The sequence below is a fragment of the Corvus hawaiiensis genome, chromosome 2 (assembly GCF_020740725.1).
Source record: "Corvus hawaiiensis isolate bCorHaw1 chromosome 2, bCorHaw1.pri.cur, whole genome shotgun sequence".
NCBI lineage: Eukaryota > Metazoa > Chordata > Aves > Passeriformes > Corvidae > Corvus > Corvus hawaiiensis.
In genome coordinates, this window is record NC_063214.1 from 41,756,594 (window position 1) to 41,782,309 (window position 25,716).

At 41.1% G+C, this 25,716-nt stretch overlaps 1 protein-coding gene across 1 annotated transcript in view; it reads right to left on the reverse strand.

Annotated features, from left to right (window-relative positions):
* Window positions 1-25,716, reverse strand: part of SESN3 (sestrin 3) — a 40,699-nt gene continuing 14,983 nt past the window's right edge. The window contains exons 2-10 of the mRNA XM_048294583.1: window positions 17,290-17,355; window positions 14,763-14,960; window positions 13,897-14,079; window positions 13,278-13,514; window positions 11,577-11,724; window positions 9,235-9,350; window positions 6,684-6,874; window positions 5,256-5,400; window positions 1-3,517 (exon numbers count right to left, since the gene is read on the reverse strand). Of these exons, the coding sequence (XP_048150540.1) occupies window positions 3,431-3,517; window positions 5,256-5,400; window positions 6,684-6,874; window positions 9,235-9,350; window positions 11,577-11,724; window positions 13,278-13,514; window positions 13,897-14,079; window positions 14,763-14,960; window positions 17,290-17,355 (1,371 nt within the window). The 3' untranslated portion in view covers window positions 1-3,430. The remainder of the gene's footprint in view (window positions 3,518-5,255; window positions 5,401-6,683; window positions 6,875-9,234; window positions 9,351-11,576; window positions 11,725-13,277; window positions 13,515-13,896; window positions 14,080-14,762; window positions 14,961-17,289; window positions 17,356-25,716) is intronic.

Below are 25,716 nucleotides of genomic sequence, written 5' to 3' on the forward strand. Positions count from 1 at the left end.
AGCTGGACTTGATGATTCTTGTGGGCCCCTTCCAACTCAGCAAATTCTGTGATTCTGTGATTTTCATTTTAATGAAGGCTTTAGGACAAAGCTCACCAAAATTCTCATAGGATACCACAGCACTAGCTGTAGTAGCTATAACTGCACCCGAATTTAAAATATTTATTTCTGTTTTAACAATTATTTCTGTTCTTGTATGATGACACTCTCATGAATTTCAGCTGTGGGTAGAGTGTTCTGGGAAATGCAAATGCTTTCTCCAGTTGGCACCTTTTTCACTTCTCTTCATTACCAAAAAAACCAGAGCGATCTCAGCACGGACATACTCTATCACAACACACATTTTAAGTGACTCTGCAATGATAAGAAGCTGTTCACGCTCAAAAGCTCTGTTCCCTACTCACAGTGTTCCCTGTGCTAGCTGCTTAATTTATACCTACCAAGCTTTCTCTTCAGTAGTCAGGAGACTGTACACTTTGTTTTTATGTTGGTCACAGCTGGGATTTTGTAGACTAACATGAATGCTGGTAATTGCCAATTCCAATGAAGGAACACAGAGGGAGACGACCTACACTTCCGATGATTATGGTATTCTTAAGAAAAATATTAATGAACAAAGTGTGAAGATTCACATTCATGAGTACTTTAAGAATGCAAAAAAATCCAAGTACACTTGCACATTAAAATTTGGCACAGTGTGAACCTAAAGCGTGCATAAAGTGTGTGGTAGCGTTGTCTGACTTTAAACACCTATTCTGAACAAACATCTACTAAAAATCCCAAATTTGTGTATAAAAACTAGGCTATAAATTGTTGCACTGTATATGCAATACCTTGAAAAAAAATGCCACGTGGAAAACATTTCCAGATGTTTCATGTTTGTGTTTAATGTTAAAGAAAAAAAAAAGAGAGAAATAGCAAACTAGTTGTACAGTGACATTTCCTATGATGGAATGTCTTGCAGGCCATATGGGACTTGATATGGCACTCAAAAAAACCAAAACAAAACACTGGTTTACTACAAGTTTTATGAAGCAATCTATTTATGGTTTCTGTATTTCAAATCTGCTCATGTACTTTGCTCACGAATGCATTTGAGCTGGCAAGTATATTTCATAAGGAAAGAAGTAAAGGCACTCATGTTTCCAAATGTAAAACTCAACCTACTCCAGAAGTCTTTGCATTTCTGAAGGGAAACAAAGCCATCATATTAGTTACCCAAATCTAGTTTCACCTCCTTTCCAGAGCTCAGCTGTGCTTCTTGAGAACTACTTGACTTTTCAATGCAAAGAAATTTAAAGTAGTACTGAACAGTTCCCATCACTTGAAAAAACAAAAGTATTGCATGAAAACTTCTCTCAGCAGAACTGCTTTATGCACAAAAGCCATCAGGTATGGCCACTACAATCACAAGAGGGGGGGAAAAAGGATCATAACAATTTGGAAAGTAAATCTAAGTTCATACATATGAGCATCTCAATATTTCTGAGAAATCTTTGCAGTTAGCTATACAAGATAAATAAATCTGATGTTCTACCCAATGCTCTCTAGAAGACAGACCAGTGCTGTCTGTTGGGTAGTTTTCTAAATAGCCAACATGACATTTAAAAAAATAATTACTGATTTCTTCCTCAAAAGGTTTTCACATGCAGAGTCTGCAGTCTGAAAGTGCAGAAAAGTGTACAATCATTGGGCTTTCCAATCTGGAACAGACAGATAAAGCAGAAAAAACCAACATGCAAAGTCAAAGCAAGGATCAGGAAAACGGAAGAAAAGAGAAAACTAACTTTAGTAGAGTACTGGTCCATGGTTTTATAAATGAAAAGTGTCAAACTATGACTGGTAGTATTTTTTCTAACTATTCTGCAATCACCAATGAAAAAAAAGTCCTGCATTAACTTCTACAATCCAACAGAACATTAAAAATAAACCTGTCCAGTTAGTTCTGAATGTATACCACAGAAATAAAGGTCACCCTCCTCAAAAGAAATATGGAAAGTCCAAACCGACAGACTAAAGTTGAAGCAGTTAACTTGTGTTCTACTGGGTAAGTTTAAGCATCTCTTTAGGCACTTCACTGGTTCATTAAATGCAATACAAAATAAAGCTATAAATATCAACATTTTGTGCTCTCAAAAATTAGTCAAAAGCAACAGAAAACAGCACAAAAGTGTGACATTTTTGGCAGCTTATTTCTTCCCTTCCCCAATATTACTGGTTGTCCAAAAATGCTTTGTTTTGGGGATGCTTTGGCATCTCAGTATCAGGTTGTCTTAAGCCGCAAAAGCTAAAACAAAACTGCTAGGCCTTAGACAATAAAGAAATTTGGTTTTAAAATTTCTTTATGGCTATATAAGAAGGACACTTTAGCAGTGGCATGTCAGGGAAAAAAGCTTGCTTTCTTTTTAAATATTGCACTTTTTTTTTTGTTCACTCACACTAATGCATAGAAACTTTTAAAACTTTGAATATTACAATTTCATGCTATGAAAAAGTTATGGGAAATAATTTCTATACATCCAATATGAAAGAGTAGATATACTAGCCTTCCTTTACTTTCCTTAGTTAAAACATTGACAAAGAAGAGAGTGCAAAAAACCCCACAACCCTGTTTTTGGTCAGCCTGTGTATTAATTTTGTAGGTGCCAACTAAACAAATTGCAACACGTGATGAGCATGGATATTGTCAGGACAACTGAGGGTGACTGTCAGTAAAACAAGACTATGCATGATTGAAACAGTAAGTGTGGCTGAAATGGCAAATCGTGAGGCCTCTTCTCTTTGTGAAGGGGCACGACAAAGCGGATGAATTTCGCACTTCAGTAGCATGCTATAGGATTTACCAAGATTAATTTCACATTAAAGTGTGCTCGATGTTTGCATCCACATCTTGCATCACCTCCAATTGCTGTAGTAAGACAATGACTGGCAGCAGTCTCCAGGACACACAGGAGAATCCAGTGGGCAATTCAATGCAGCACAGCCCGCGCGTCTCTGTCACGAGTCACGATGTGGTGGTACATTCTCAGGACAGGCAGAACTGATATTCTGCTGGACTCCACTAATCTGGAAAATGATTGCTTGGAAAAAGAAGTCTCTAAGCACTTCACTCCAGTGCTTAAAGAACAAAGCGCTAGGATTGGATATAGTAAAACCAGTTTCGGGATCCTGACCACTGCGCAGAAATCCAGCCGGAAACAATGCAGAGTAGTACTCCTCAGTGTTACTTCTGTTATCATTAGTAATGTTAAGCATCAAGAAAATAAAACACGTCATTGCACATTACAGCCGCCAAGAAGCACGGCTAAACTTTGACACTAGAGAATTGAATAAGCTGATGCTACAACACAAACAGCTTCTGGTGTGTATCTATTTCGAAAGGTCTTTACATACTCAGTAAAAGCTCCTGTACTCCTGGCCAGTGAGTGCTTCAGGTTAAGTGACGAGTTATGGCACGAAGGGCATACAGAAGTTCAGCTTGCATCCGAGCTTCCATTAGAAGTAGATTGACATGAACCTGTGAAAAATTACGTCAGCCATTTAGCTCACCTCTGAATGGAACATGGTTTATTCATCCAGGCTGAAATTTCTAACCTTTAGTAAAGTATTGCTGCAAGAAAACTTTGTCTCTTCTCCCTGTACCCTGCTGCAGGACTACAGTTCCTCTAGAGACAGCTGTGTAGTGATGCCAACATGGACAACATCCCAGGACTGCAATGAGCTAGCCTCAACTGCTGCTTTAAGCAATCTTCCACCTGAGAAGTCCCCTTTAAACCTTTTTTCATATCCTAATGGCATTTGTTCTTTCTGAATTATGTTTGGTTTTCTTTACCACTACCTGTGACCATTATATAGGAGCACAGAATAAGGGACAGTTTCCCTGCCAGATAGGCTAGCAGGCACACGTGCTGAACCCTTCTCAGGAAGCATTTAATAGGATATCTGAAGGCCTGTTGATGTTTTTATTGCTGAAAAACACCATAAAGATTATACATATATATATATGAGTTTAGGTATTTCTTGATCTCCAAATCCCAAGTATTGGCATAGTTGACCACTTCTGCATTCTCAAGTTTATCCACTTTTCTTTTACAGTTGTCCGTTCAATTTTATGGAGAACTGTTGGGGTTTTAAGAGTTCTAGTTTTTTTCTGTTAAAGGAATTTTCCCCCATACTGTTGCTAAGAAGACAAATCGCTGGGTACTTAAGGAAAACAAAGAGCTACCCACTGGAAGTGGGGTGTGCCTGGCTACTCTTTTGTTTCACCTGGGTGTGGGGGCAGTCGGTCTCTGCGTTCGAGAGAGAGAAGGAGTCTGCTTCTTCATCTGCTTTTCCTCACTACTGGAGAAGCTCTTGAGATCCCAAGCCCGCCTTCCCTGCCCCACTGGGAGCCGGGCTGTGGCCGCCCTGCCCTGCCACTGACTCAAGCCTTCGCTGCGTTGTAGCCGTGCTTGCCCTGCCTGCCCAGACCTCCGGGGGGGGGGTTTCTCCATTTGGATACATCGCGTCTGCCACCCGGGATTTGTGCTCGTCCCTGCCCTTCCAGCCTGCCGTTCCAGCCTGCTGTTCCCGAGGGTCCGGCCGGACACCGGGATCGGCTGCCCAGGGGTTTGTGAAGCCTTTGTCCCATCCCTTCCCGGGATCCCAGGGCACCGGTGCCACGTGCTCCCCGAGCTCGCTCCGGAGCGCCCCCTGCAGCCGCGGGGGAACCATCGCACCTGCCCTGCTCACCGGGAGCCGCCAGCGCCCCTGCCGGCTGCGAGCGGAACTGCACCCGAGGGGAAATAGCCTGACAGCCGAGAGAGGCTGGCACTGGGTTTGTGATTCTGTTTGCTGTCACTGCCATGGTTATTGTTTGACTGGTTATATATATAATAGTAAAGAACTGTTATTCCTATTCCCCACATCTTTGCCTAAAAGCCCCTTGATTTCAAAATTATAATATCTCGGAGGGAAGGGGGTTGCATCTGCCATTCCAAGGAAGGCTTCTGCCTTCCTTAGCAGACACCTGTCTTTTCAAACCCAGACAAGAACTCACTCAAAATAATAATAATAATAATAATAATAAAGTATTTCCAGCACAACTAAGAAGTATTTTTGTCAAATTGGTATCTAACATTCAAGGAATGAATCTCGTTTTTCTCCGATTCAGAACAGTTCATTTGACAGATACTGCCATTTTAGGTGTCCCCATACTTTAATTTTCAAACAGCACAGGGGTCTCTGTGAAGCCACTTTGGCTCTGGAACACATACCTTCTCCGAGTGCTTGAACTGACGCCAGTAACTGTCGTACATGCGCTTGGTAGTTCTCTCTGGGTAGCAGGTCACTGTCTTTATGTAAACCTTCAGGCTGCGTTCAAGTAGCTGATTAACTTCTCCATAGTCATAGTCATCATACCTACACAACACAAGCAATCATTCTGTTTGATCTAAGTTTCTAAAAGCATTGTCTTCTGCAGCATTATGTTCTGAAGCTTGGGAACTGGAACATGTATGATACGTGACCAAAACCCACGTGTTAAGAGAGGATCTGAAAGGCTTAGTAGGATCACAGAATTGACAAGGTTGGAAAAGACCTCTAAGATCATCAAATCCAATGGTTAACCCTGAACCACCACCATGTTCACTATTAAATCACGTGCTCTATCCACATGTTTTTTGAACACTTCCAGGAATGGTGACTCCACCACTTCTGTGGGCTGTTCCAACACTTTACAAACCTTTCTGCAAAGAAGTTTTTCCTAATATCCACACTAAACCTCCCCCGGTGCAGCCTGAAGCCATTTGTCCTCATCCTGTCACTTGTTACCTGGGAGAAGAGGCTGACCTCCACCTGGCGACAATCTCCTCTCAGGTTGTTGTAGACAGTGATAAGGTGCCCCTTCAGCCTCCAGACTGAACACCCCCAGCTCCCTCAGCTGCTCCTCACAGGACTTGTGCTCCAGACCCTTCCCCAGCTCCGTTGCCCTTCTCTGGACACGCTCCAGCCCCTCAATGTCTTTCTGGCAGTGAGGGGCCCAGAACTGAACACAGGATTTGAGGTGTGGCCTCAGCAGTGCCCAGTACAGGGGGACGGTCACTGCTCTGGTCCTGCTGGCCACACTATTGCTGATCCAGGCCAGGATGCCATTGGCCTTCTTGGCCCCCTGGGCACACCCTGGCTCATGTTCAGCTGCTGTTGTCCAGCACCCCCAGAGCCTTTTCGCCGAGCAGCTTCCCAGCCACTGCCCCCAGCCTGTAGCACTACCTGGGGTTGTTGTGACTCAAGCGCAAAACCCAGCACTTGGCATCACCGAACCTCGTATAATTGGCCTTGGCCCATTGATCCAGCCTGTCCAGAGCCCTCTGTAGGGCCTTCCTACCTCCTTCCAGCAAATCAACACTCCAGCCCAACTTGGTGTTGTCTGTGAAATTGTTTAGGGATGTTGTCTTTCCTGTATGAAGGATACAGGCTGGCTTCAGAGAAGACATTTCTGTAAAAATTTCCATCCTGACTCATTTTCTGCACTGCAAGGAAAAGTTATTTTTTTGCAGTGCCAGCAAAACCACTCTAACTTCCAGACAGAGGTGCCATCTCCACTTTAAACACCCACAGTCTAAAATCATGCTTTACATATGGTTTATTTTTCTGTTCACATAGTTTTAAAATGTACTCCTAAGCCAGTCAATTTTTGTCCATACCTGATTCCATACATACAGTGGACATAGTTAAATAAAGCTCTTCTTAGTGTCGTTGTATCAACATCTTCATGTGTTGCCATAGTGTTATATGTGAGGTTATACACCATCCGAAACTTCTCATCCAGGAGATGTCCAATATCAGAATAAAGCCTGTTTACAAGGGAAAAGCCATGATTTTCCCAAGTATAGTCCTGCAGGAAGAGAAGGAGATATATAAAAGCACAAATGAAGTGAATTCCCTATGTCATTCTCTACAAGTCACCATTTTTGTTGTCTGATAGTTACGACTTTATTCCCTTCCAAAAGTTTGTATTTTGAATCCTTCATCCACATCACTTGCTCCATTCCCCCAGAATTCTTGACAATGTGAATCATGTTGCGACACCCCAATCCTGGATATCATTAGCCTACAGGAGAAAAAACCCCAAGCTTCTCCTGAAGTGCTGAGGGAATCTTCTTCTGCTTTGCCACTCTGACCAGTATCATTCCATGTGGGATTGGCCTGTAAGTTTAAAAACTTTTTCCTCTTGGAGGCTTTGATGCTTAGCTCTGAGCAGAGATGGAATCTTTACTTCCAGTCAGGATGTACAGTCATTGGGTAAAGTGCTGAACCACCCCTGAAAAAATTGATAAAATCCAGGCTGCTTCAGTCTTAGACAAGCACCTGGATTGCAAGATAAAAGCCTGCCTGCTTATATGAGGAATGGGAAATCTTTTCAGAGTGGTGGCACAGCAGGAAGAATCATCCTGCTCCGGAGCAGGGTGCAAGGGCGCTCTGCACTGCCATCACACTGAAGGTGAGAGTGTGCCCACATCCTTGTCAAGTGCTCAATCATCCCATCAATGATGGCATCTTTACAATTGAGGGCATCATCTCCATGCCCTTCCTGTGTCTGACTGTTTTCCAAAGGTACTGCCAGGCCAAGGTCCTCACCTGGGCACCTTGGAGCATGTCTACTGTCCTGTCCCCCTGGGTAGGACAGCAGGGAAGAGCACGACAGTGCTCCGTTGTCTTACAGAGGCATCAGTGACATCTGAAACACATCACAACATCACGTTCGGCCTCTGGCTGCCAGTACAAAAGACTGTAAGGCTTGTGAGAAATATGCCATACCCATCCAGCCCTGGAAAGGTGTCCAGGACATCACAAAAGCCTCTGAAAGCCAGAAGGTCCAGAGAGAGGAAAGCGTTGTTGACTAACAGCAATTGATCCATATTATCAGTGAAACCCCCCACCAAAAACAAGCTTAAGGACATTCTGCTGTGTATAGAATACCTTTTTTCTATTAATAAATTTAAAACCATACAGATAAAGGTAGTTTTGTTTTATCAGGATAAGGATTAGATTTATTTCAGGTGTTTGGGATGCTACTGCAATTTAAGTATCATTAATAGCAGAGCATTTGGGAGGCTGTGGGTATATACATCCAACTGTTAAGAGTAGGACATAATAAATTATCAAGGTGACTCCTTTGAATGTAGGCCAGAAGCTGTCCTGCTCATTTAAGAGCAGAGATGTTTTAGTTCCAATTTCAACTTCTTTTGGCGCTTTTTTCCAAGGGAGCCTGCTGCTCCTAAAGTAGTTAGGCAGATTGTTTGATTTATAGGCACTGACTATGCCTTATTCTTTTTGGCAGCAATAACCTCAGGCTCATATAAAGACCACAGAGTAAATTATTCAGTTCAGCAGAGACTGCTATACAGCTAAATACATTTTCTGAGAGTGATCATGGATTCTTTATTTTACAGTCTTAGATACATCTTCTGACCATGGAGCTTTCCTGCACCCACTGTCAGTTTAATTGAAGCTCTCTGATTTGGTTGAAGATTTCTTCCATTACTTTCCATTTATTTCTAGGCTGCTTATTAATGTACTCTGTAAGGTAGAACAGAACCACCTAGAATGTCCCTCCTGTTATACATAATACGAAGTTCATGATTCTGGTCATGGCAAAGGATGTCAATATATAAGACAATGTACAGGTAAAATGCATATTCTGTTCTTTCAACAGCACTGAGAAAAATGTATTAAAATATAGCAAAAACTTCAGTAATCATATTTAGGAATTCCTTTTCTTCCCCAGCATTCCAGCTCCAGAGATTTGGTGCACATATGAGAACAATACTCCCAAATCATTTTCACAGACATATATGTATCCACGTATTGACAGCCACTGGACAGAGAGTACTTGGTAAAATGACAGGAATAAAGAGTTGCTCTGGTAGATTTTTTTTCTACAACATCTGGAGAGATGGGAAATAAATTCTTGCTTTTCTACCTTTCACTTTTATTTCAGATATGCTTTACAGTGTTCAAACATTAATACTGCTAGTAACTGAAGTAAGATGGAAAGCCAAGTATTACCTTGCCAGTGATTGACAAATAGTAAAAGACTCCATCTCAGGGAGGTTTATGGAAGGTTGTGAGTTATTTAATGAACCAGGACAAGAAAAGGAGTGTGCACCAAACATGCCCCACTATAACCCCTTTATGCCCTGTAGTGAGATATATAAACATTCTTTGAGTGAATGTGCTTTAAAGAGATGATACCTGAGCTCTGAATGTTGGCAGATGGTCTTCTCCTCGCCTTGCAAAATCTTTGTACCCAAACCCAGGATCTTCAATATAACGGGAGACGTCTGTAGAAACTATTTCGTCATCAAACGCTGTGAATAAAACAGCAAAAAGCTTTGCTTTAGGCAAGAACATGCGTTAATGCCAACTTCCAACTACCACTCTACTATAGGACTAGAAGACAATTTTAGAAGTTATGCAAAAGAGAAGAGTGGTACAAAGGAAAGAAACATTTCAATTCTCATTTGCTTGTATGGGATACACTGCTTTCATTGAGCCCATTAAATGCCAGCCTATACCAGACATCTAATATACTTCTACAAAAGGGGAAGAGATGGGCTACACTTCTGTCTGCAGGTTTGCTTTTCTCTCTGTTGACTTCTGAAGGAGGCTAGGTATCTTAAGTCAGGAAGATGAACATCATTAGCAAAATCACTGTGTTGGCATAAGAAACAAAAAAATGGATCCTTGACAGCAGGATTGTACTGAGCAGCCTTTGTGTCAGAAATCACACCAGCTCTGTTCTCTAAGCTGGAGTATGAGCACCAGAAAGCAATGTAACACTCCACTTGTAAACATCAGCTGAAGATTATGTGAAAGCAAAGAGCTCTATAGTACAGCAGGGTGAAATTCTGCCAGAAGCTCTAGTAACTAAGCATCTTCCAAGAGCTCCAAAACATATCGCTAAGCACACGCAGGTTCTCTATCAGGAATCAATCTTTCCTTCCCGAATAAACAGGTGGCTTGATTGTGTAACTACCTCTGCAGAAGTTGACTACTGCATAGCTGACTGCATTTGACCCTGATGTTAAAATCATGGCTCGCTTCCACATGCATTGACAGAACAGTTGCCATATGTCCACTGTTAGCACCTTGAAAAGTCAGTTAATCTAAGAATTGCAGAAGTGCTTTATCTCCTCTTTGCCTCATTAAACAATCAAAACATAACTGTGTAGGAAGAAGACTGAACAACATCTGCTACAGTAAATCCTCAGTGAAGAATAAAAAAACCTGTACACATACACTCTTCTCCCGTCAAGGACTGGACTTCATGAAAGGGTAAAAGCCAACACACACAGACTCCTCAACTGAAATCAGCAAATGCTAAAGAGGGAAGAAAGTCAACAAAACTGTCAGCAACCCCATCCAAAACCCCCTCCTGTCTTGAATGACCCTTTTTCCTTAAAAACCTGAAGTTGCACAGGTTCATGGAAGTCCTGATTTGATAATGAAACTGCAATGAGTGTCCATACATCTGCACTGCTGATACTGCCTGACCAAAGGAAAATACAGCAAGAATACATAATGTCCATTTCAAAAAATCCAGCTTGATGTTGCTGGATGTATCTTCTGTCAGAGATTTTTCCATGTTCCTAGAGAGCCACAAAACAATCTCTTTGCTGATCTGCAGTACATTCTTCCTCCCTTTTGGGCTCTTTGCACAATACCATTGGTTCTTTCAAACACATTTGGTCTGAAGCTACTGAGACCTAAATTCACTAAGAACAGTACAGTAAAATGTGAAGCATTTTAGGGGTCACTTCTCAAAAAGACACAAGCAATCATCTTCAAGTAGCTTCTACTATGAGGAAATAGAGATTCTGATTGTCTTAATAATATTCTTTCTTCTAACACTTTATTTGGGAAAAAACCCACCTCCCTGTCTGTATGAAGCAGACTTCATTTTGTGGTTTGTTAGAGATGAAGGCCTCCAGAGCATATGAAAAATATGGGAAAAGAAGGTTTCAGCTCAAAATTTGGAAAATTATTTAAGAATAAAAAAATGCTATGAATCTCTATCACAAGATAGGCAGTGAACAGCACAGCAGTATGATCACTCAGAACAGCAAGTTGGAAATGTCCTTTCCAGGTGGGCAGTAAATGGTAAAGTAGTTGAGTCTCATCATCTAATTCCTAAACTAAATGTCATATCTGAAGGCTACTTATGAGTGTTATTGAAGTTCTAAGCACCACAGAACCTGTGAAATACTACTGAATATTTACATAAATTAATTATTTTGAAGATACAGAACATATAAAGAAAGAGAAATGTACACCCTACTTTTTAAGGAAGCCTGCAGGCTTTGTTTTTTAATATACAAAAGCTAAATTTCAAGTAGTAGAAAGGACGATGTTATTTGTCAATCAAGAAGTCTTAAGGTGATGAAGCAAAAGGTAAGACCACCCTTACTACACTCCTCCTACATGAAGTACCAGAATAAAGAAATGGACAGAAAAAGTTTCTAGTCACTGGACTAGCCTCAAGTATTTAATTCTTAAAAAGCACAAACAAAACTGAACTGGAAAAGCACAAATACCTCCACTAATTACTAGCAGACTCTCCTTCTTCTCCTTCTCAAAGCGAGTTGCCATTTCTTCCTGAGAGGCTTCTTCGTCCTCTTTATCTTCTTGTAGTCTCTTCATCCTTTCCATCAGGGCCTCCAGCTCACTTAAAGAATCTGCAATCTGCAAAAACACCATGACATTCTGAAAAATTAGAAGATAGACAACGTGTGTCATCTTCGGATTTCATGCTTGACAACAAACATTCTCAAAACCAGACAGCAGAGGCAAACACAAAAACTCAAGCCAGAATGCATTTTGTCACATACAGCACAGACAAACAGCTTTCAGACAGCAAGAAGACAGGAGCTAGGAAGTGTTAATGTAGCCTGCTGCAGTAATTTACTGCAGTGGGATTAACAGCAAAGAGGTGCTGTTTGAGTGTGGAAGCCAGTCACTCATATTCCACCATGTAGATAGGTCAGGAAAATCCATCTGTGTGCCCTACATCTCTCAGAAAACAACTTTTCATACTAAGGTAACAATAGTCACTCCATTGGTAATGCAAAATATGTTTCTGAAGAGAGGCAGTGTAACACTGCCTTACAGAAACACAACCTGAGACGGCAAATCAGTGCTTTTCTTTCATTATGTGTCATCGAAATAGCCACTATGTTGACCCTTTTTCTTATTTTTGTGAGGAAAAAAGGCCTCTTTTTACTAGAAATACGTCAGAGTTTTGGGTGCCCTGTACATATCATTCAGATTTTTCCTAAGATAAACTGTTTGGTTTTTCTTTTCCATCTTTTTGAGTCTGTTTTGCCCATAGTTGCAACTGTTTCTAGTAGAATTGTTTCCTCACTGCGTAGCAATAAGCACAGTCAGCAGCAGCCCTCTGCCCACTACAAACGGGGAGTAAGGCACCTCCGTGGCATGAGCTGGCATGTTTTACAGCCCAGAAATTTAAGATACAGCAACTGAACTGAGTGATGACATGTGTACATTCTACTGCTAATTGTAAAAATTGTATCTAGCAACTCTGCTCATAATCCTGATCTTCCACAAAAGGCAATGAAGCTAATTCATCTGTCAGCATTAATTCAAGGGCACGTCTTCAAAAGAATTCTAGAGGACCTTTCAGGAAAAAAAAGTCCAGTTAATTAACCAGTAATCAAATTAATCAAGTTAATTAACTAGTAATCAAAGTTCTCTGTTGATACAAGACTGGAACACCAGCATGAAGAATTAAGTAATTTTATTTCAGACATTTCCTCCCATCTACATGGAAGCGTTTCAAACTGTTTCATGACTGTAGACCTTGAAGTAAAAATTATTATTATTACTACTGCTACTACTTCCATTTTTTTCCATTTCTTTTTTTTCATTCCCTGTGTTAGGAACATGGATGGCACAATGCTCCAGGTCAATGCCACACTGTCTGAAGAAACTGGGACTTCAAGCTTTCTGCTGAAAGCAAAGTTTTAGTCTTGCCCAATGGGTGGTGAGATTTAACTATCAAAATCACGTTGCTCTGACTTCCATTCACTGTTACAATGTGGTTTTCAACAGATTACACTGAAAATTGCCAAAGTGTATGTAAGAATTACCAGACTCAAGCATTCCTGTAAAGCAGACAAAAAATTTCAAACTACCCTAAAATTTAAACAGGAAAGAATGGAAGAAAGTTTTCTAATGCAAAACAGAGGCAAGCAAAAGAATTTTCTTGCAACACTAACCCCGAAGTTGCTACTTGTGAGGGATGCATTTTCTATGTTGTTGTCATTGGCAAGATCACAGACACAGAAGTTGTTGACTGCTATAAGTCTGAGTCCATTAGATGTATCCGGATCTCTCTCTGGATTAATGCCACTACCAAAGACAAAACTTGCCAAGGCATGATAATGTGCCAACAGGACAACAGCATGCACCAGTTCAGGAAGAGACCAATTATTTTCCCCAGTCTTGACAAGTTTCTGAAATGAGAATAAAAAAAGTGTAAATCTAAAATGTCTTTTGGCCCCCAGCTTTTCTATAAAACACTACACATTTTAAAAAGAGATCAATTCTTTCTTCCAATAATACCATATTCCCCTTGCACACAAACTCTCACTGGATGAAAAAGGAGACACCTAATATATTACTTCTTTTCTATTGGACTATTTTAGCCAATGCTATTGCTAAAAAGAAAATCTTACTGGCTTTGTCACACAAGAGAATCACCTTGTTTGGTGCACTAGTACTTCCCAGAACTTTTTAACTCACGGAGATGACGCCTAACCAGACACTTGCACAGTTCTTGGCAGTTCTTTTTACCAGACATTTACTGGTATTTACAGGGCATGACTGAAGAGGTACCTGGATGTGCTCTTTCGTGATCAGCCAGGGCCGGTGTGCAAGAAGTTTGTTTATTTCGTTCAGATTTTTCAGTCTTTGGGGAATGTATTCTAAACCATTCAGCCACTCTGCAATCCCACCAGTCTTCAGAAATTCATCCACGTGCATATTTATTAGGTAGGAACACTGATGTCTGGCAGCAGCCTGGAATAATTAAACACAGAGTGAACAGTGCAGCACATTAGTGTGTAATCTGATTTTGCTGTGGGTGGGAGACAGGTTAATAACACAAAATAAAAGTACAGTGTCATTCCAAAGGGCCTTGTGCAAATGCACTGCAATGCATTTCTATACAGTATGGAGGATTCTCCAATAAAAATACATTTGATTTCTCTGAACTGAAAAATATAATTTGGGTTGGAAGCAATCACTACAAGAGAACCCTCCGCTCACAGGGCTGACTTAGAACTTGTTGCTTGGAGCCTTGTCCAGACAAGATCTTCACCCTTGGAGATCACAGAATTTTTCTTGGTTCCTGCTGCAATGTCTCAACATCCTCACAGTGAAAACTGTTCTCCTAGTGTCTACCTGGAATTTCTTGTGACTCGAGTCCACTGCATCTCATCCTACTGCTGCACAGTGATGTGGGCATGTGAGGGATGTATCACTGTGGGAAACAGGGAATGATGTAGGTTGCCAATTCTCCCTTCTCATTGAAAACTTTCCAGCTAGGCACGCTTTATTGTGATAAAAATCTACTACAAAAATTCAGCTTCTGTCAAAACACCACCCTAATTTCTCCTTTTTAAAATTCTTCTTTTTTTCTTCCTTTTTTAACTACAGAAGTCAGGGTGGCAGGAGAAGATACACAGCCTGTTGGTACGTACCATGATGGCAATGTAGTGCCTGTAGGGCAAAGGAAGGGGCCCATCCATGCGCAGCATATAGAACTGGCTGCGGAGGAAAGACTCCAGGTACTGAGTATGGATACTCATGACCTGTGTGATGTTGTCCAGGCGACCAGACGTAGAATATTCTTCCACAAGAAGGTTAGTACGTTCATCCAAACCATTTGCTTGCATAACCTTGAAAATAAGATGGAGAAATATTAACAGAGGGAGAGATTTTCCCTGGCTTTTGCCCTGGGGAGAAACACACTGTGGTGTGAAAGGTATATCTGTGTACAGACTTAAAGACAATGATGGAGTTCTAGATATATATTTGCAAACATACATGCCTGCATGAATGCAAATACACACATACAGATCCTGCTTGTATAATGAGAATTGAAGAGCACTTTACACTGAACCTCTGTTATTTTTTATAAGTCTCTACAAAACCCCGAACCATTTTATATAGATCTTCTTGAAACAGTGGAGGTTGCAGATGCTGAAAGTCAAACCTGTACAGAGATCTGGAAGTAAGTAAAAGCTAAATGAAAAGTAAATTCTTTATGGAAGACAACCTGTACAGACACACACCACCTGAGTGCTCAGCCCTAAAATCAATTTCAAAATTAATGGAGAGGGACTGGATTATGTAACCAAATGATAGAAACAGCCCGGCAATCTACCCCTTCTGTGCTTGTGTAATTGAAGAGGACATCAAATGCTAATTTGTCCATAACATTCAGGTATTATTTAGAATAGGAATTTAATGCTTTCTTCAAACAAAACCTGCTCTTTAATTATTCCAACCAATCCAAACCTTGGGCACAAGATTAAATGAAACAGCAGAAGAGTAAGTAGCAGTTGCATTGCAAGCCCTGACACAGTATGAGTGCTATTACTCAGTGTTTATCACCAGGGATAGCCATTCTCAACATGTTCACCACTGAAGTTACAAGCACAAGACTAGAATACCCAGTATTTATTCCGACAACTGTGCAGTAATAAACCAGCCAGCTTACTATTGCAAATACCATGAAATGAGAACACATTTTAGCTGTTTTACTGCACATGAAGCTAAAAAGTGCCTAAAACCAAGAAGCACAATGCTTTTGCTGAAATATTCTATTTAAAATATGTTTTCCTCTTTATGATGGGCTGATGAGTGGACTGTGTCTCAAATATTTTTCTATAGGATCATATATAGAAGATACATACAAGGAAACACAAACAACATATGACATTTTCATTTCTCACCACTGTACTTTCCTGTTTCAATTTGTGGGCCCAGAAAGAAAGGGAAGAAGCAGCTACACAGGCAGCTCCATCATTTTTACACATGTATCTTCACTATTGCAGCTTTTCTGTGTTTTATACCCAAAATGATGCCTTCTCAGTTTTCCTTAAGAATGTTTTTACCATCAGAATTTTATTCACACATTAGAGACTATTTTCCCTGTATATACCTCCTAGGAGTCCCCCTTACTCTTCAGCAAGTGTATCTCCCATGTATTTAAGAGATTCTTGTCTCATTTAGTGGTTTCTTGGGGAAATCATATTTTTTGTGTCTCTGGTAAGGTTTCTAATCTTCTCCAGCTTGTCAGGAATTTTCCTTGTAACAGTGCAAGTTATAGCAAGAAATTCTGCTGACAGAATCAAAACATAATCCTGTAGGACTGTAGTGTTGCTATGTTAGGCATAGCAATATGCCATATGACTATTTCTAAGATTTATCTCCATCTCTATTACTATCCTCTTCTTACTGTGCATGTACTCCCTCCTGATTTACTTCCATCCACAGACATTTTTTTAAATTCTGCTTTCAAAGCCTTGTGGCATGTTAATAGGAACCTTTACAATTAAGTCATTATTTCTCTGCCCATATTCCTTCCATCACAACAATAAAGCAGCCTTTGACAACGGTAAGTGTTATTATCAAGATCTGTGAGGCATTCAGTGTGTTACTATTCTGTCACTAAACCCTCTCTATTCACTGTATTATTTCATGACAAGGAATGATGGAGAATGGTAGTCATTTGTTTAACAAACCACAGTTGGCATTTGCCATGGCAGGAATCTCGAGTCTGAAATCCAACCATACCTTTCAACCCTTAATTCTCTCAAGAGCCACAGCTACAGTCTAAGGAGTGAAGTCATATTTGCAGGTTCTCTCAAACTGAAGGTCAGGCACTGCTCTGAGAGCTATATAATCACATTGCTGCAATACTGGACAGGCCTCCCCTCAGGTCTGGCATTATGAGTAATGCGTTCACACCCACCCGAGAAGAGTAGAGCTGTCACTCATGCCTGCCTCTGGAAATGCTGCTGACAGAAAAGATGTCAAACAGTACCACTTGTGTGAAAGGCAGGGGTGGTTCATACCCACTGGAACCTGCTCCAGAGAAGCCATTGCTTTTGCTTTCAAGGGAGCTCATCCAGGTACCATGGAACAAGTAGGGTCATAGAACAGTCCTTCAGTGTCGTTATTTTCAAAGCCATCACCCAGCCCAGCTAACTGCAAACTTACTTCATTCTCTGGTATAAAGGCACTTGGTCCTCTTGTCAATGGTGGGGAGACTTGTACTCTCTTTTCCTGCAAAACAGTCACATAGTTCAGTCAGTGAATTTTTACATATTACATATTCACCTCACAAGATGAAATCTTCAAGGTCTGGATTCAGTTCTCTTCTCAAAGCCACCTGGGTGTCCACTGAGGAGGTATGGCACCATAGCACATTAAATCAGCTTTGCATCCCCTGTACTTTGCATGAAGGAATGGCAGCAATTTTGGCAAGGAACAGCACCAGTTTTGGGCAGGGGTAAGGCAGAAACAAACCCCAAAACTCTAATCCCAGTTGGTTTACAGACCAGTTTGAAGATACACAGACAGTAGCAACAAAACATCTCGCATGATGCTAAAATTAGCCATTCTACTTGATTGAATGGAAGTTTGAAAACAGAGGGGAAAATAAACCACACTCAGGAAACTATAAGCAAGATGCTGTTTTCTTCAATATCACCATCTGACGAGATCTTTAGTGTTGTGAAGTGCATAAGCACTATGTGTGCCAAATATTGGCATGAAAAGCACAGTCCAAGCAAACCAGCAAGACCCAGTTACAGAAACCTGTATTTTCTAGAAACCTGGTGAAAAGGCCACCTTGCTCACTGCTGAGCCTGGAGCACACTGCACGCAGCACAAGCCTTGGTGTGCAAACCCCAGCTACAAGGCAGGAGGATATATTTAGTACAGAACAAGCTGATAGTGTAACAAGAGCCAGAGGACTTTTTTGATTTATTAGGGATAAGAAACTGGATTAAGATAAACTGTGCTACCAGCCAGAGGAGTAACGGGGACCTGGGGAGGCTGCCTGTTCCTCCGACTCATTGGGGACAGGACCAACACTGTCCACATGATTCCTGACCAATGTTGGTCCAATTCTCCTGGAGGCTTCTTCCTCTCCATGGGTCATTTATTTCAGTGACTAGCTCCTCAGATTGCTAAAGTTTTCCTAATGTCTAACCTGAATTTCCCTTGCAATAATTTAAAGCAGTTGCTTCTTGTCTTTTCTTCTTTTCCTCTTTATGATTATTTTCCACCTATCTGGCTGGCTGCACACTTGTCTCAAGTCCCTAATTGCAACCACAGTGTTGGTGACTCTTAATATGTTATCCATAAACAGCAGTATTGGATTTGCATACTAAGTATTTCATGCCCTTAACGTAAAAGTCTCAAGTTTTCCATAACAAATGACCCTTAAATACCTCTACCAGGGGGGCTTTAAGCTTAACTGCCATGTGCACAAACAGCAGTGCCAGTCCCATAATGAATGTGCCACTGATTTCCACACAGGAAAATTAAGCCACTGGAGCTGCGTAACTATTGTCCTGATCCTTAAAAAAATCCTGTCCTTTCTAAATTAGATTAAGAAATAACATGCAAAAATCAGCAATGATTATTCAGGGAAGATGTTCCAAAGCAAACTCTCGCAGGACAATTGAATTTGTGACTTTGGAACAATTAGCTGCTAAAAGATGCAGAAATAAGCTGGATCAACCACATGAAGCCCAGCAGCCAGAAGACAACTTACTGCATCTGCTGCCTACTATCACAGCCCCCAAAATCCTGTAAAATACTTCTCATGTGTAAAAAATACTCAATCTAAAGTAAGAAGAAATGGTGTAGAGTCCTGAGAGTCCTGGTATCTGCACATGCAACCCCTTCCTCACAGAGTTACACAAGGCACAGGAAGACACCTTCTGCCTTCAAATACACAATCTTGCCAGCAGCCAGTCATTTCTGCCAACAGTAAAAAAAAGAAATGCTTTCCAAGATTGGAGCCAAGCTTGGATTTTACTTGTTTTATGAAGGTTATCTGGAAATTAAAGTTTAAGCCTTTATTTCACACTGAATAATCTGGAGGAAGCACCTTGTGTGAGTGACACAACTTGGATACCTGTACACTATCAGCTCTCGCTGGAGCACAGGTCTAAACCAGAGGTGAACCTCCTCTATCCTGCTCTCTGATCTGTACCTTCTTCAGGCTCTGCAAAGCTGGTCCGTGAGGCCAGACCATGGGAAAAAAATGTTCCTATGTTGCTTCTAGCAGGATCTGGGCTCCAGTCCACTGTTTTCCCATTCAGTATGACTCCTATTACTCCTTTGAGCCTGCAGATAAGGTACTGCTGAGGAAAGGAGGAAACGGTACTTGGGTGGATGAATATAGGCAAGTATCAACAGTTAATTCCTGTGAATGATGACAGAAAGCCCAGGAGATAGTCAGACATGAAAAATGTGTGTTAAATCTACTACCAAAAGAACAAAATCCAGCTCCTTTTGGGTGGAGGCAGTTTCAAAAAAACCCCAAGCCTGGGAAAAAAAAAAAAAAAAGACAAACAACCAAAACAAGAACAAAACCCCAAAGGCCTGAACATGATCATTCAAGTTGATGAGCCTTATCACTGCACACTTCCAGGGAGCTGGGTTTTTTTGATATTAGAAGTGTATACTCTTCCCTTCCATCAACAAGAAAGATTATTTTGCCTTCCTGCCAATGCTTTTATTTTATTAAAACTGGTTAAAACAAGGTTGTGAGGAGAAAAGGAGCAAACATCATCTGGTTGCACAGGTTCTCAGGATGCTATTAATAAAAACATGTGAAGTTTACAAGCATTGAGAAAGATAATTTTGGCTTTGATAAGAACCACTGCTTCTGGGCATGCTTTATCTAAAACAGTGATTTAAGGTCTACCCAAGAACCCAAATATAAAAACCAGTATATGGGAATTAGAAAGTAACAGTGCAGATATATGGCCCTTTATGGTGAAAGTTCTTGCAAAGCTTCTTGTTTTCCAAGAAAGCCATTTTGTTTTACTGTCAAGTAGTCTTTGCAGGTTACATTAACTATCACTAAGTCAGCCAGGGTCCCAAGTATCTTATTTGAAATCGGATTCTTATGCAATGAGGCTGAAGCAAGAAGTGGGTTGCTCAGCAACTAAAATGCTGTATGCACATCTACCAGTCATTTTCTGCTTCACGATCCGCCAGAAACACATTTCTGGAGTAAGAACAATTTCCATTTACATTAAGACTAACACCTTTTTGAGGGCTGTTTCCTCAGAAGGAGGCTTCAAAGCAGAAAAAGGTGTGCCTGAGCATGTTCCTAAGAGAGGGGCTGCTGCAAGCCAGAGCCTCAGAGCAGGTTTAGCAGCAGCACACTGCAGTGTCAGACAGCAGAACGAGACCTCTGCAGAGCACGGGAGAGCTGACGCAGGAATCCATGAAAAATCCTACCTAAGCTCTACCTGTGACTTCTTCCTGTCCTTAAACTGCACTTGCAATGGTGTCAGGAGCTTCATCAGGAATTTGAATGGTGACAAAGTAGGAGCATTTCACCTTTGCCCAGCTATAAATTGTAAGAAATACCTGCGTGCTTGGGCGAGCTCTGCACAAACCCACAGACACAAATCGGCAACTTGCCATCTCACGGGTTTATTTTCAGTTGTGGCAGTGACTGCACACCCTTCCTTCCAGAGCCAAGATGGGCACTGGGATGTGGCACCTGCATCTCAAATAGCTGGCAGGCTGCAGTGGCAGAGCACGGAATGCCAGAGCCACTGGAGTTGGTGATTCAGGCCAAGTGGGAGCAAGCATGAGCCCAGCTGGCACTGGGATAGCACAGTGGCTTTCCTCCCAAAGCCTAAAGCAAAAGAAATACCCTTTCTTCCTCTTCCCCACCACATGAATCACCGTGTCCTCAGGCATTAAAGAAATGGCTATTTTTAGCAAGCTGTAAAAGGAGGCTGTTTTGTTTGAGAATGGAAGCGCTAGCTGGTGGGGCTGATCGAACAGCTGCTTTAGGAGGTACTCCTGAATATCTATGTATTCAGAAAACACAGCCAAGAAGCAAGTGGTTGCACTGCTACGGGTGCATGGGGGCTTCTTACACACACGGCACATAAAATCTAATTCATCCTGCACTTGATGTCAAGGTGGTCATGCTTCAACGGGGTGGTGGGGGGGAAATCACAGGGAAGAAACATTCAAGAGGGAATTTTATGAGGCACAGCAATACTGCCACTTGTGTCCCTGCAAACTCCCAGAGCAGTGCAAGTGCGTGGGAAACACTCATGAAGGGGGTCAGAGCCTCCACTCTCACAATACCTGCCACCACTGTCAAGACATCAGGATAATAAACATACCAGATCAAATATAAATCCTAAGAGCATCCCAAAATTAGCTTCTCCTGAGGAACAAACTCTTTTTCCTAAACAGGCAGAAATGTTTATTGAGGGGAAGGTAATGAGTATATACTTATTATTTATTACACCTTCTCTTATATTATAAACTACAAGCAATTTTGCTATCATTTAGCATTTAGAAGGATCTTTGTTATTTAAATTCAACAGTCTATCTCTTTAAAACCCACATTATCATCTGCAGCAATAATCTGAGTCAAGTCTGTCACTCGGTGGGAGTGGAGAACTGGATTCCCTATCTGGGGCTAAACCAAAGGAATTGGGTTTTTTCCCAGTCTCAGCTCTATCTTACAGTTCTTCAAACTCAAAATACACCAGTTCAATCTCACAGACTTAATGCTATGGAGCCCACATTTGGTTTTCAGCTGACAGACACAAATGCCTTGAATTTTACTTCACATTACAAGCAGCATTATTTGCTGCTGCTGCTGCTGCTGGTTAAAACCCTACCTACAAACTGGTTTCGCCTACTCCCACTGTTGCTTACTGAACACAGTCTCACTTTCGGTTCTTGGATCCTGGAACAGGGTCTACCTCCACTGGCTCTAATCACAGTCAAATGCTCTGAGTTTCAGTAAATTGTAACGCAGTTTTAGTCATACAGTCATACTGGGCCATCTGCTTATTCCATCCTTGCTGAAAACAGAAGAAAACATTAAAAAAAAAGGTTATCTGAACACTGGTTGTGTCTTAGCATCTACTTTTATTCAAACTCTTCCTTAGGATGCAGGAGGGATTTTGTTTATTTCTGTGCATGTCAAGTTGCATTTTAATTTACCCACCCAACTTTGGCAGACGAAGAGCAGTTTGAAATGTGACAGAAGTTTAGGATGCCTCCAATTCATTTTAGGTGATAACTTTATTATTTGTTGTAAATTTGAAGAGGATTAATATAATAGTTAAAGCTACACATAGTCTTGCTGACTAAAATGAAAACTCAGTAGTCACAGTTCATCTTGTCTTCCCATGTCAGTACTCCTGGGAGACTCTGATTGACAAGAAAAAAGAAGTATATTCAGCAAAGCAGTGAAATTTTGACATTTATTGACAACCATTTATTGATCATCATTTTTTAAAGAAAAAGATCAGTTTATGACATCTATTATAATAAAACTGGGAGCTTTATAGCTTCAGAACATATCTTCAATTAATCTCACATGAAATTTGCGCTGCAACTTCAAAAATTTAGATACACATTTGAAGGGTAAATGGTGTCCTGTTATTCAAAACAATTTCTGTAGAAAAAGAAAAACCAGAAGACAAAAATGTGAAGAGCAATGATTTAAAGGATGCACAACACTTTATTTGCTGACAGTGCAGAACTCCTCCTTACGGCTGACCCATTCCTATAATTAAACCCAGGATATAACTCCAGAAGCAATAAAAGAAATGTTCAGAACAAACAATGTCAAAATGTTAAAGAGTTCACAAAGCAAAAGTCCTAGCCTACGGTCATTTGTTAGGGGTATTTCAAGTGATTTTGCAACAGTTTCTTCCTCTTAGCAAACTGTCCAACTCCAAAAATGCAAACTAAGCCATAAAAATGAAAATTAGCAGAGGAAGTCAAACAGCAGGAAACCTTTTTTTTTAATGGAACAGCATTTCAAAATACTTAAACCAGTAACTTTTAACATTAAGAATTTGGCATCTTTGTGCCTCACAGCTGATGAAGTGGTGCAAACAGCTGGGAAGAGAGCCAATGTAGTACAATTGATGGAGAGCTTTCGCTCTGGTAACAGGTTACAGCCCTTTTGGATTTCACACAATAAAAGGAAGCCTATCCCAAGTTCCCATCCCTCCACCAGCTATTAAGAACACAATCCACACTAATTAGAAACCAAAGGTCAGCAATTTCTACCCAACCCAAGATGGATGGTCAGGCAGCAGAAGTCCCACAATGGTTCCTTGATCTTTGAAAGATATCCTGTACACTTGGCCTATGGGAGTAAAACTCAGCAGTGAACACGAAGTTACTGACAGAGAAGCCTATCACCTTTTCCATATAGCAAACCTATGTCTGCATCCTTACTACTCCTACTGTTGTATCTCTCTCCTTGTCCTGGAGATCATTCCTATGAACCAAAACCAACCCCCAACTGCAACTGGGAGCAGACAAACAAGGACCACAAGTCAAACGTCAGTGTAACAAGTATGCTGAAAAACACTTCTTTATTTAAGAAACCTGAACTGTATTTCGCAATATTTTTTGGTCAGAATAGACCTAAATGTATCAAGTTAAAGACACACCTGTAACTTAATATTGACTGAAGTTCAGAGTACATCTAGCTGGGTAAGCAAGGCTGAGGCTCCGGGCTAGAAAAATGGAAAGACCTTCACAAGAAAACCTGCTTAAATAATGCTGCCAAGCCAAACCTAAACATTGATTATTAACACATGAAAAGGATGAGAGACAAGCAGCTACTTTTTCTATTTCCTCGTTGCTTGAGAATCACTTCAATTCAAACCTCAAAATCTGACTTCTTGTTCATGCCCCATTCTCAGATACCAAGGATGAAACTCAACTGACCAAACACAGACACCCAAATCAGAGTTAGCCAGCTGCACTCTGGTTAAAACGAAAAAAGGAAGGGGATGTCTAACTCAGGATGAGATCAACTATGTCATGAAAAAGCCTGAATTTCCACCATAGACTAACAGGACTTCATGGCTAACCAGGTACTGCTCTGAAGACCAGCAACACACGTATCACCAACAGACAACAAATGGTCTTCTGGTCTACTTCAGCCTTCAAATAAACCCTCAAAAAAACAAACAAAAAAGCCAAAACCAAAATTATGGGGAGAACAGAAAAAAAGAGAAACAATGCTTCTCTCATTCATCCACAGAGAACTTCACCTCCTTCCCTCCCTGCACACCGAACAGTAACACTGGAGTTTGTGTGCTCCCCCAAGAACTGCCCTGAGGACAGAAGACCTTGTGAGTGAATGTCTTGATGACTCAATAAACTACAAGCATGGCAGAAGAGCATTTTCTATGTTTCAACAGCACCAGATATTAAGAGCAAAAGTTAGAAAACTTCAGTGGTTTTAGCTGGGACTTGTTTTATCTGTACCTTGGCTCCCTTCCACCTTTGGGTTTAGTCCACATCTGACATACTGAGACAGACCAGTATTATCTAGTTTGGAGAACGTAGCCTTTAGCCATTAAGTTGGCAAACGTGCACTGAGTTAATCTGCCTCCTCATCAGCCAGGACAGGAGCGCTGCATGTTCAGGGAGACTCTCTGAAGCAGCACAGCATATCCTTTAATCCGCTGCCTCCATGCAGAGGGCTGCCTTGTCCTGCCTGAGCACAGCCCATCTAACCAAGCCTGCTTTCGCTCTGCCAGAAGGGTCCCATGTGCTCAGGAGGCTGCAGGCTCAGTGTGGGCAAGGGCAGTGACTGTGGTCATGCGTGTGGCCTCCATTCTCCTACGGAGAGATCGTATCGAATGCCCCGTTTGATCCACGCAGCAGAACACTGCCACCAGGTACAACAAACGTTTGCTAGAAAGTACAGATAGAACAGCAGCTGCTTTGACAGGCCTGAATTAATACTAAATTAACGACTGAGAGCACAGCCTCTTTACTATACAGCAATTGAATGGTTAAATACTTCAATTCATAAACACACATTTGATTTATGGGGCGTACTGCCAATTGGAGATTAAAAAACAAAAAGAGAGAAAGACTCCCTGGGGTTATGCAAATCCATCATGTATCTCTGGCAGAACTGTCTCCCAAGAATGCTCTACCGAATTTTTAATAGAAATATTGTCTAAAAAGACATCCCTTGTAAGCAAGCAAAATGGAATGGTATTCATCCATACTGTAAATGCATAATGGCATCCTCTTACTGTTAAGAAAGTGGCCCATGGTATGGTGGTTTTTTATTATTTGGTTTTGGTTTTTTGAATATTTCAAAGATGCTAAATGATTGAAACACTAGATTAATATAAGGGTAGTACACTACACAACACTCTGACAATTTTTTAAAGAAAGTCTTGAAAGGACTCCACTGCAATGCATGCTAGAAAATCCTCACGTGCTACAGTGTTTCAGCAGTGACCATCATCACCAAGGGTTTATAGAAAAGAAGAAGCATTTAATAGCACGTTACTATAAAAACAGACTGGGTGAATTTTTAACTAGGGACCGTCATCAAGGCTGCATTCTCTCATCTCTCCTCTTTGTTAC